The following is a 12,610-nucleotide window of genomic DNA, read 5'->3' as shown; positions in this document are numbered from 1 at the left end:
TCCTATTATTTCACAGTTAAGGCTTTTCCGTGCCTTGCTTGGCCCTGCACTTGCCCTAGTCTGTCCTGTGGTCTCAAGTATGTCATTAAGGTAGCACCTGACCTTTTGGCCTCTTGGAAAACTTGCTGTGGAAGGATGATCAGCATCATTATATTCAAATTATGGTATTAATGAGTGCCAAATTACTTTTTGTCTGTATCCTGATTAATTTATATGAATAATTATTTGATTTTTTTCAATGAACAAGTATTAGTATTATACATATTATGTAAGTAGATAATATTTGGCTTTGTGTACATTTATTAAAATGTGTGCCTTGGAGAGGATAAGCTTGGATAAGTTTTCTCTTCAGTTGAACATCTTACAGGTTTTTTCTTTCCATGAGCAGTCACTTAGGGTATTAAAGTCGGCATGAAACAGAAGTTGCGATTTAGAATTCACTTTTTTCATGTACTGTATATCTAAATGAAAAGGCTTCTGGTGGGAGGAAAAAAATATAGGGGCGAAACTTGATTTCGTCCTCAGGGATTGATTGAATCTTACTAAGTTGGGAATTGATAACTAAATGGAGGAAGATCTGAATGCCAGTTTGCAGTCAGTTGTGTAGGATATATAGCCCTGCCCTCTGTCGAGACATTTTGAGGGGTAGGGGAGGTGCACATGAATTAAAAAATATATATATTGATGTGCACAGATAAATCATTTATAATAAACTTTAGTTATAAAGTTATAATAAACTTTGACTTTAAGGTATGGTTTTCGGAAAAAACGCTTTGATGTATAATGTGAAAAGTCAGTCACTTAATATAATGGCATGTTAACTTCAGTAATGCAGACTTCTAGAAGAAGAAGAAGAAAAAAAAAAGGTCAAAGAGTCAATATACATGCAGGAGAATAGATTATTTCACTTACTGCTCTGATTATCATTATTTTATACATGAAATAATATTTTTATGATGGTTTGTAATATTTTTAAATGTCTGAAGAAAATAATTTAAAATGATAAACTTAACATTTAAAGACATTTGAAAAGCAAAAATAAACGAAGACATGAGAAATGTCCGAAATCGCATGCTGTCTTTGCAGTTTGCAAACGTTAAAAGTGTTTTCAATATATTATGAATGTGTGCAGTATGAATGAAATCCAGACATTGCTACATGTGCCATATTGGCTTTGACATGTGAGCTTCCTTGTAGTACTTCATCCGACATACTTTTTCTCACCTACTGTATAGAAGTGAAGTAGGCGTATTTGAATGCAGAGCTGGATAGAACTTTCTGGATGGTTTTAATAAGAACTTTCTAGATGGTTTTAATATGACCTTCATATAGCGAAAAGGAAAAAAAGTTGAAATCTGTTAGTTTTAATAAAAATCAACCCCCTGGGAAATCAAAGTTCCTGAAGTCGAAGAAACTCCCATTTATAGATTTAATCATTGTATCTCAGAAAACAACATGAGCAACATGCATCCCAGCTCCCATGAGTCTAATCATCTAGACATCTACTATAAACAGTCATCTGCAGTAATGACAATAACATTTGAGTGTATGACTTGATTTATGACTCAAACAAGTGGTGCGTGAATTTTTATCATGTTTTAGTCAGACTGTAGACTCCCAAGGATGCAATTATGAGCTTTTAAAAGTTTCTGCCAATAACATTTGCAAGTACCTACTGTATACTCAAGTGGTGGTATTTTACTTTGCATGCCCTCAAAGTCAAAGATATCATATGCACTTTTGAGTAATACTCTATAACCACTTTAAAATGACTTTCACCCTCTGAGTTCCTTGTTTTACTTTTCTGAATGCTTTTCTTGCTGATGCGCATGATGTTTTGCTCCTACACCTAAATATTCATGAAGTGTAGGAATACAAGTAGACCTATACCATACTTTTATTAAATGTATATTGATAGTTATGTATATAGCATGTTTGCCATGTATAGTTTCATTTACTTGATTCATTTAATTTCACATTCAAACATGATGCTTAAATATGAGCCATAACCTAGAACCTCATTTAACTTAATATTTTGATAGTCTCCCCTAGCAATTACTATACTATCTTCAGCATGTTATTATGCTCATTATATTTTGCAACAGCCTGAATGATAAATGCTGTATTCTGTGTTGTTGATTTTATTATTCTCTTTTTTCTCTCTCTCTTTCCCATCATTCCTGCTGCAGCTCTCCAGCAAGTTTTGGGAGGTAAGACCAATGTTTTGTCTTTTCATATCTGATTTGCTAGAGCTGATAGTGATGGGGGTGTCATCCTTCCTTGCATTGTCAGTTTGCACTGCAGTTCTGGACCGACACGAGTGGACTAAAATCACTCTCCTGCACAAGGCAAAGGCCAGATTCGAGATGTAATTGAGCGAAACGTGCCGTTGCGCGTGCTGCACCGGCTATAGGCGAGGAAACGCTAGACGGTAGAGTGTTTATGTTGTGGGCGATTTTATAAAGATCGGTCTCCCGATTTGCAGGGCCAGAGGCTCGGGGGTCCAGCCCTGCAGCTTTTATATGATCTCTGAATTAGATCTGCTGAATTAGACCGAGTAGGCCTAAGTGCAACCCAGGCTAGGATTAAGGCAGCTGGCAGTGGTCATGCAAAACCGCTCTGCCATATACAGCTCTTGGGGAAGATAAATTGAACCGCAGTTAGAGTGAGAGCAGTGTAGGAGATGAATTCTGCAAGGCTTGACACTTCACAATTTTGAATGCTGGAGAAGATCCCAAGTATATATATATTTTTTCAACACCTTCTCTGTGAATGATAAAACTTAAATGCTACGGCTTGTGATGTCCGTTCTTTTGTTTTAGCTCCAAGGACCTCTATATTTTATGTGGATGGATGGGTTACGGTTGAGGCCTGCAGAAATCCATCAACTCGATCTTGATTTTCAAAAGCTAGTGATGAAAAATGTCTCTCTGATCGAAGAGATCCATGATGCCTTGGTTATTTAAAATGTATTATATTGTGCCTCGGAGCTGATGTGATGTCTGGGCTTGAAAATGATGATGTACTGCATTATTCAGCAGATGTTAAAACACTGTTAACAGATACACAGAACAAAAAAAAATCTTGTTTTTTATTTATTTTTTGTGAGCAGATTGAAAATTAAAATAGCAAGAAGGAAATGGCAAAAAAAAAGCCTATATAATAGTGGCGCAAGTCTGAGGTCTTGCGAAAATGAGCAGTCTATTGTGAAAAGGTCTGCGAAAAATTTACGCTCACTGATGCTATTGAAGGTCTGTGATCATTGCCAGTGTCTGTATTGTATTCATTCTCAACAGAAGAAGGTTATCTTAAAGGCCACACTGACACTAGTGGATGACAGAGGCCTTCTTTTACAGCATGTGCTTTTAGCCTACACTTTTAATCCTCCATTTCCCTTGTGAAGAGCTCAAGTGCTAGGACTATGCAAACATCAAATGGCAAGAATTGTACTGGGATGTGCCATATAAAGCAAGTGCTTGTGTCTTTATTGGATTGAAGCTTTCATACAGTGTCAGCACTTTGTTTCCAGTGCAGAACGCATGAAAACAAAAATGACACTCGTTCAAGCAAACTCGCAACCATGCCTTTTTCATCTCCTTCTCTGGAATGTAGTGTGACATCTAAACAGCTCGATTTAGGTGTCCCATCAGTTTGTGTATGTACAGCATTAAAATTCTGTCACATGGAGATTCAGTGACTGTCTGTGGATGGGCCTGTTTGTGTCTGGGTGGTCACAGGAAGATGGAGGTGTTGTAACTGAAAGCAGGCATAAGAAAATTGATTTTTGTGTTAGGTCAGATACCTCAGCCATGTACTGAAAATACCAGCAGAGCTTAGACCTGTACAGATGTGTTAGTTAGTTAGTTCAGTGTTAGTTCATATGTAGCGCTTAAAACATTTCAGCACGGATTTCTGTTCAAATTCTCATATTTTGCACATTCATGTGTGTTTATAATTTAACCTCAAATTTAAATAGAAATGATTGGAAATTCATAGATTTAAGGTTATAGTTCACACAAAAATGAAAATGATCCCATTATTTACTCACCCTCATTGTATACAGTATGAGTTTCTTCTTTCAGCCAAACACAGTCAGAGTTATATTAAAAAATATCCTGGCTCTTCCAAGCTTTATAATGGGACTGAATAGTAACTGAGATTTTGAAGCCCAAAAAAATCACATCCATCATAAAATGAATCCATACGGCTCCAGGGGATTAATAAATGCTTTCTGAAGCTGTGTTTTTGTAAGAAAATATATCCATGTTTATAACTTTATAAATTAGAATGCTTGCTTCCGATAACAGTCGCAGAGTGACCTCTGACCTGACGTATTGACGAACTAAAGCACACAAAAAAATATATTGTTGGTTTAACTTAAAGTAATAAGTTACCTGGTTGCCTTAATATTTTGAGTTCATTTAAAAAAAAAAAAAAAAAAAAAGATAATACGATAGAGATTGGTTCAGTCAACAGAAACTCAAAATATTATGCTATCTGAACCACATTAATTATCTAAGTTGATTTGACCAAAAAGTAGAGATGCACCGATTACAATTTTCTAGGCCGATTCCGATTTCCGATTTTTCATTGAGTTTGACCTGCCGATACCGATTTTAGCCGATTCCGATTAAAAAAATTTCTAACCACTTTACAGCACACACAAATATTTATTTTCGATCTTTTCTTTAACCCTTTCACGCGTAAGTTTAAAATATTCTAACTGACACCCCCACCCCCAGAGTGAGTTTTTTCATTCGAGGCGAACGTTCCCTTTAATGTTTCCATAGCGACGCGTCACGCGATACACCGCAGCCACAATAATACTGTATGACAGATGTGTCGCTTTTATTCCGCTTTTCCTTTTTTTATTCAAAATATTCACAAACTTGCTTACCATGTCATCAATCAGCCTATCTGTTATTCCGATTCTCAAATAAGTGTAAGTGAGTGTGTTTGGTCGTTTAAAAACCTTTATAAATAGTCTTGATCTATAACATGAGATGGGCGCCGCAATGTTGTCCTGTCAGTCGGATTTACAGCACGTGAATTCATCAGTTTCTCCCGAAATAAATGCAAGAAAGTGGCTGGTGAACTGAGAAGAATAGAGTAAACTTTATAGTTAAGTTACTTTCACTATGTTTGTCTGATATGAATAACACATGTCGGCAAATTATATTTGAATAGATTGTTATTGCTGCTTCCACAGACATCAGTGTGTATTTTACAAACTCCAAATGTATTGTTTTACTCGTGCTTATGTGTATTTAAATATCTGAAACCTAAAATAAACATGAGGTTGAAAACACTGCTTAGTTGTGATATATGACAGCGCTGAACGCGTCCGACTCTGGCTCAGCGCCAGCCAACGCGCGAAAGCACATTTTGAATCTGGCAGTTATGCGACGTCACTGAACATCCTAAATGTGGCACCGTAACATTACTCAGGGCAGGAGCACATAAATAAAAATACCATATATGAGACGGTACCGCTCAAAAGGTTAATCATGCGGCGCCCGAGTGCATTTGACCGGCATAAAATCGGCATGTCAGACTGACCGGCCGGTCGCCGGTCATGGCCGATCACGTGAAAATCGGCCAATTCCGGTCACCAGCCGATCAATCGGTGCATCTCTACCAAAAAGAAAAAAGAAAAAAAGTGATAAATCATGAAAATATTTTTTTTCACTGCAGAGGATAGAGCAAAACAAAACACCAGTCACGAATTAGAAGTCTAAAACAAGAATTTGGAAAGAAAAGTCAGAGGAGCTGAGTAAATAATGGAATCATTTTTTTATTTTTGGATGAACTAACCCTTTAATGCAATTTAGTTACACTTTATTTTAAGGTGTCCATGCTACAGTGTAATTATACATTTAAGTACTTAGTACGTACATGTAGTTAATTATTACTATATGGTTGAAATGGGGGTTGGTTTAGGGTTAGTTGCATGTAATTATGCATGTTTTATAGTTATTACTACAGTAACTGCATGTGACGTAACAAAGACACTGTAAAATAAAGTGTTACCTTTTCTAATTAATCAAGGATGCATTAAATAGCTCAGGTGACGGTGAAGGTATTTATAATGTTACAAACAATTTCTATTTAAATAAATTCTGTTATTTTAAACGTTCTATTTATCAAAGTATCTTTAAAAATGTCTGTTTACTCAAAAATATTATAGCAGCACAACTGTTTTTAACATTGATGATAATAATAAAAAATGTTTCTTGTGCACCAAATCAGCATATAATAATGATTCATATAATATATTGAGAGAAACAAATTTAATTGTAATATTTGACAATATTGCTGCTTTATCTGTATTTTGATCAAATGCAGCCTTTTTTTTCAAAACAACAACAAAAAAATACCGTCTCCACTTTTTTAACGGTAGTGTGTCTATATTAATTAATTAATTTATTGTTCATTGTTAAAATGGTTAAATATATATTTAGCATTTCAAGTATAAACAAATTTAACATATTGTGAATGAATGTGAAATAACAGTGAACAATAGCACTCATAATTATAAATTAACCTCAACCTAGATTAATAAATGCTGTGAAAAAAAAAAGTTAGTTCATGATACTGAATGCATTAACTTGTTAATGAATTGAACCTTCTTGTAAAGTGTTACCAACTAAACATCTCATTAAACATCAGTGCGCTTTGTACAGTCAACGAAACATGGTTTATTTTCAGCATCTATTTTTGCTTTTATACATAAAGAAGACTTAAAACTACCAAACTGGATGACAACCATTTCAGTTCACAAGCGGTTTTCATCCAGTCAATGTTGTTGACCTTGTAAATATGCAACATATATGCAAATAAGACTGTTAATATTCAAATAACAATGTTTACAAATGTACAGTGTGAAATTTTGAAACATGACTACCCAGGATTAATTACTAGCCTAGAGTAAAGTATGAGCAGTGAGAAGCAGATAGATAACCCAGAATTACGTTTAACCAAGGTTTAAAAGAAATCTCTAGATCCCTGCAGGACACAGTGTTTAACTCGCATTTACACTTCTTACTTTGTGTTGAGGTCATATGATTTGACAGTGTGTGTGTGTGTGTAGACAGCATGTTTTGGGATCTTGATATGCCTCAGTTAGCCGTCTGTGCTCTCATGCATACCATGATCTTCAGGATGTTTACAGCCTTATCATACCTCTGCTTCCATCCTTGGAGGAAAAGCTCTTATGTCACTGCTGCTCACTTAGGCATCAGTGGCAGTCTGGAGTGCCGGAGCATAATCCAAAGCTTGGCTCTTCACTATCCAACTTTTGCTCCAGTTAGGCAACATAGAGCAGGCTTGACCGCAGTGACCATGACCGCCAGCGCCCCGTGAGAGGCATGTGAGGACGTCAGAAGAGGGAGTACAGCTGGCTCTGCCATGCCCAATCCTCCCAGTGCCTTAGTGACCTTGGCATAATCCTCCATCTGAAGGAAAACCTCTAGGAGTTTCAGACTAATCCCCTCGCAGCATATTCAGGAGTTTTTTTATTCAGTGCTGTGCAGGAGCTAATCAGAGATCATGTTTTGATATGCAGTAGATAAACAATCCGTTATGGCTCAGAGTTTTATGTGCTGAGCATTTGCAAAGCATCTTGCGGCCAGTAGCTTATGGGACTCTGACAGTCACTTGCTCCCTGAGAAATCTTAGTATTCACCGATGGAGTCAGCAATGTGATTTTTCTCTTTTTATAATGTTTATGATCATGTGACTGGAGATAATGCTCTGCTTTACTAGGGGTGTAGCGGATCGTAGTTAATTCGTGATCTGTGCAGATCATGTCCCATGGTTCGCCACACGTGTTAAAGGGGTGGTTCGGAGTAAAATCAACCTAGGGTCCTTTGCACCATGACCTCGAGCCAAACACTACATCCTTATGCATCGCTTTCTGCCAGGACTTTTACGTGCTTTTCCCTAATCACTGAAGTGACCTCGACGTGCGGGTTAGCGGTAGCATTAGCATTAGCCATCAGGCAAGTGTTATTTAAATAAACTCCTGATGTACTTATAAAACGAAGCATTGGAAAGTTTGTGAGTACAGAACCTATTTGTACAACTGTATAAGTTTGGTACCATTCTGGGCATTATTAGTGGGGTAATTTACGAGAGACAGCCTAGGATCCATTAGCACCTGCACTAAGCCATTCGGCTGATATCTCTAAATGAGCTCTAACTTTAATAATGTTCGACCAAGGGAAAAAAGGCTTCTGGGGGGTGTTTGGCTCGAGGTCATGGTGCAAAGGACCCTAGGTTGATTTTACTCCGAACCATCCCTTTAAATTGCTATGTTTGAAGTCGGCATGAAATGGAAGTTGCAATAGTCTTTTTTTCCCCCTATTCTGACTTATAACCGAGTGACACGGCTTCACAAACAAGAAGAAATGATGGGCAGAACTTTTGTCAGTCTGGATTTGATTGGATCATTGTCTTTTGCTGCAGTCAGTTATGTCTTAATTGAATGTAAACCGTTTAGAAAGAAAACCCATGTGTATCAGTATATTGGATCTGTGCATTAAAGTGTCTTAAAGTGACAGCAACCTAATGCACCTGCTGTCGTCTGCCATTTAATGTTAATTAAACAACAAAGCACAGAGAAAATCACTCTTGACTGAAATACTTTTGAAACTTGAATAAGGATTAATTTTTTCAATGCGGTTTATTTCATTTCTAACGTTGTATTTATTTGTACTATTGCTAATTTGTTTATTTGTTCTTATTTTGTTCCTGACTCTTTACTTGTCTTTTAATAATAGTTTGAAATGTATATTAGTTAGGATAGTTGATTTTGCTAAGTCCACCACGCTACGAAATCCCCTTGCAGGAAAAAAATCAAAAAGAAAAAATGATCATCATGCCTCATATTGCACTTTAACAACTGAGAATTAAATACTTAAAGGGATAGTTCATCCAAAAATGAAAATCCTGTCATTATTTACCCACCCTCAAGTTGTTCCAAACCTGTTCCATACAGGTTTGGAACAACTTGAGAGTGAGCAAATGATGACAGAATTAAAATTGTTGGGTGAACTATTACTTTAAGCATTTTGAATGTAGCTTTTGTCAAAACCAAAACCAACGGATTTGGCTGATCTGTTGCACCCCTATGCTCCACCACATGACAAGCTATTCTTTTTTGCTACATCAAATAAAAAAAAATCCAGCACACAAACTCTTAACCTAAAGTTGTTTTTTTATCAGTTCCATTAACCTTCAACATCCACAGAACCTTTACATTGAACAAAAGGTTCTTTATGGTGAAAAGGGGTTCTTTAGAACATTTAGTGTAAAGAACATTTTAATAATCTAATCTAATATAATGGTAATATCTCTTATCTTGAAATAATAATAATAATAATAATAATAATAATAATAATAATAATAATAATAATAATAATAATATTGTCCTGAATATCTCAAAGTAATGATGTTGTCTTAAATATAATGATCTTGAAATAATGAGATGAGATTTCAGTGAGATATTTCAAAATAATGAGATCATGTCTAATTATTTTAAATTAGTACTATATCATTAGTTTGAAATCTCATCATTTCAAAATAAAATTTCGATTTAGATCTCGTTTTGAAATATTTTGAGATGGTTTAGGATTTATCACATTTAAGATATAACACCTAGATACCAACTCAAATATATTTAGATTTTTTATTTTATTTTTTATGTCAAATTGAGTGTATCTATAGGGTATCTTTTAAAATATCTCAACTTATATCTTGAAATATCTTGACGCTATCTTGAAATAATGAGACCTCTTAAAATAAGATGCTATCTAATTTTGAGTTATGCATTTTTCCCCTCGAATTAACTTGTGCTGATTTTTGTTTTTGTTTTTTTGATGTGGCAGAAATGGATTTCCATAGAATTCAGTAAGCTAGCAAGCATCATATTGCCTTGTTTCCACAGCAACGTAGGGATAGGCCAAAATGTTAGGATGGAATTATGTGGAGTAAATCCCATAATTACTTTTTCTGTTTGGATGAATGTTATGAAACCGCAAAGGCAATGTTCTAAATTTCTAGTTGAGTGTCTGTTGAATTTGACTATATTCACCAAGATATGCATATTAAATCATCCCATACATTTTGCAATATGCATTTTATGGGCCGAAACATTCCTTGTAATGGAAACACGTTAACCTAAACAAGCTGTTTTGATTGTCTGGCATGAATTATTTATTTATTTATTTTATTTGCTCACTTTTTATTATTCCTGCATGCAATTTGATACTCTATTGCCATTTAAAAAAATATCTCCCCACTTCCAGAAAACAATTTAGGTAAACATTTTTATGGCTATGTTATTGACCCATTTAAACAAATTGAACTCTTGAAAACCACTTTCATCCAGATTTAGCCAGACAGGTGGAGGTGAACGGCCATGATAACAGAGCAGGACAAGAGCAGAAGTATGAGAGGCAGGCAGACAGAAAGAAACGAAAGGGAGTGGGTTAGATGCGCCGGCAACGTCATACTAAGGGAGACACGGGAGCCTGTTGCTATGCCAACACAGATGGGCCACCGCATTTCAATGCAGACGTCCGCAGCAGGCCTCTCCACGTCAGACAGCACTGTGCAGGCAATGACGCCTCGCATTTGCATTCTAAGAAAATAAATGTTTACATGAAGCATACGCTTCTTTTTAAAATACCAACACCTCAAGGCTACCGCTGCTCTGTCTGCTGTTCTGCTCAGTGTGGTACGCAGCCACTCTACCTGTTTCATATTGAAATGTGCATCGCTGGGAGGGAAGTGAGACTTCTCCATGAGCCATTACTGTCCGTCTTTGGATCTCTTGGTTAAATTAGCTGAATAAATTGTTCTCTCTCTCTCTCTCTCTCTCTCTCTCTCTCTCTCTCTCTCTCTCTCTCTCTCTCTCTCTCTCTCTCTCTCTCTCTCTCTCTCTCTCTCTCTCTCTCTCTCTCTCTCTCTCTCTCTCTCTCTCTCTCTCTCTCTCTCTCTCTCTCTCTCTCTCTCTCTCTCTCTCCAATTCGAGAGAGAGAGTGTGTAAAATTGACGTTTGTGGGAGACTGACTGCTTGTTGTTCGCAAGTGAAAAATCCTTAATGCAACGCAGCATTGAGGTGTGAGACCAAAATCAATTAATATTTAATAATTATTTCTGAATGTATGCTTGTTCCTTTTAGTTAAGGCTGTTGAGCAAGAAATCTGAATGTAAACACAGCGTAAATGCCTCCATTTCACAGTAGAGCGGCTCCGTAAGCTTTTTTTCGCTGTGCCGACCGTTGTTTAAATATTTGTTAACAAGGTGTGTGTTGCTTTTTAATTCCCGGTTGGTTGTGTGCTCCCTTGCTATCTGTTGATGCAGTTGGCTTTTTCACTGTACTCAATTACATCCCAGTTTGTAGGTAATTTCATCTTCATTTTTCAAATTTGAGAAGTCACTGTGGCATAAACTGTTATACGAAACAGATGTGGCAGCTGAGATGTGACTAGTGACGGATGGCACTTTTATAGGCTTTTGTGACTGAAATTAGAATGAATGAGGCAAAAGAACACCATTTCAGGTGGCAGAAACTTCTAAAACATGCAGATGCCTGGATATGGGGTCATTTATAAATAAAATACGTTCTCTTTATGTGTCTAAAAGTGTGAGAGGCACATAAATGATGCATCATCTTCAAAAGCGACGCCTCTTAGTCTCTGGGCATCACAACATAAGGTGTCACCTCACCAGACCAGATAACCTCTGCATGAGGAATGACATGTTTGCAGTTTTTGATGGATGAATGAAAGAATAGATTAGACAGAAAAATGGATGGTTAGATTTGTGTTTTGTGTGTGTGTGTGTGTATGTATGTAGATAGATTTGATTTGGCCAATGGTTTGCTTCATTGATGTTCATGTTTGTGGTTTATGAATGTCGTAACCTTTATTAAGTTGAATTTGTCTTATTGTTTTGAAAATGTATGTATTAAATAGGATTGAACTGAATTCAGTTCCCTTACTGAGCTCTGCATTTGAACATCTGAGTACATGCCCCCAAAATGGTCCATACTTTACCATGAGGTACAAGTTCATGGGCTACCCAAATTATTATTATTTTTTTAAAGGAACCATGTATATTTTAACTGCTGGTCACCATTTCAATTTCACAGATTTCACAATTTTTATCACCCTTTTGCCTTCACTGGCATTTAAATAAAAAAAAAATCTTTTTTGAATGCCTCTGCAGTGTGACAAATTACTTTTTAAATGTACAAATAGTCCATGCGCCGCTCTCCATTAATATAAAGTCGTAAAAGCTGCTTGAATAACATTTCCAATTATAAAAGAATTAGTGAAATGCTTTTTAAAATGGTTTTAGATGGAGTACAACATGTCACACCGCAGGACATACAGTATCAACAACAAAAAAATTTCATGCCAGCAAAACCTTTTCTGAAATTCTTCTCGCCATGACAAAACATATATTTGAGGAGCTATAGCATGCAGTATTGCGTCTGTAGGTACTAAAATATAATTTGCTATAATATGCAATAATACACTCAATATGCAATTATATTATACTTTGAATAGTCACATTATATATTTTAATATTTAAATGAGCA

At 36.1% G+C, this 12,610-nt stretch overlaps 1 protein-coding gene across 13 annotated transcripts in view; it reads left to right on the top strand.

Annotated features, from left to right (window-relative positions):
- The window catches only part of nrxn2a (neurexin 2a), a 387,404-nt gene that overhangs the window by 70,852 nt on the left and 303,942 nt on the right, over positions 1 to 12,610 (top strand). For all 13 annotated transcript variants that reach the window (XM_079898733.1, XM_079898732.1, XM_079898730.1 and 10 more), the window contains exon 3: positions 2,190 to 2,210. In XM_079898733.1, the coding sequence (XP_079754859.1) occupies positions 2,190 to 2,210 (21 nt within the window). The remainder of the gene's footprint in view (positions 1 to 2,189; positions 2,211 to 12,610) is intronic.

This window comes from Squalius cephalus (genome assembly GCF_949319135.1).
Source record: "Squalius cephalus genome assembly, chromosome: 17".
Classification (NCBI taxonomy): Eukaryota; Metazoa; Chordata; class Actinopteri; order Cypriniformes; family Leuciscidae; genus Squalius; species Squalius cephalus.
The sequence above is the reverse complement of the archived record's forward strand: the minus strand, read 5'-3'. Positions and strand labels throughout refer to the sequence as shown.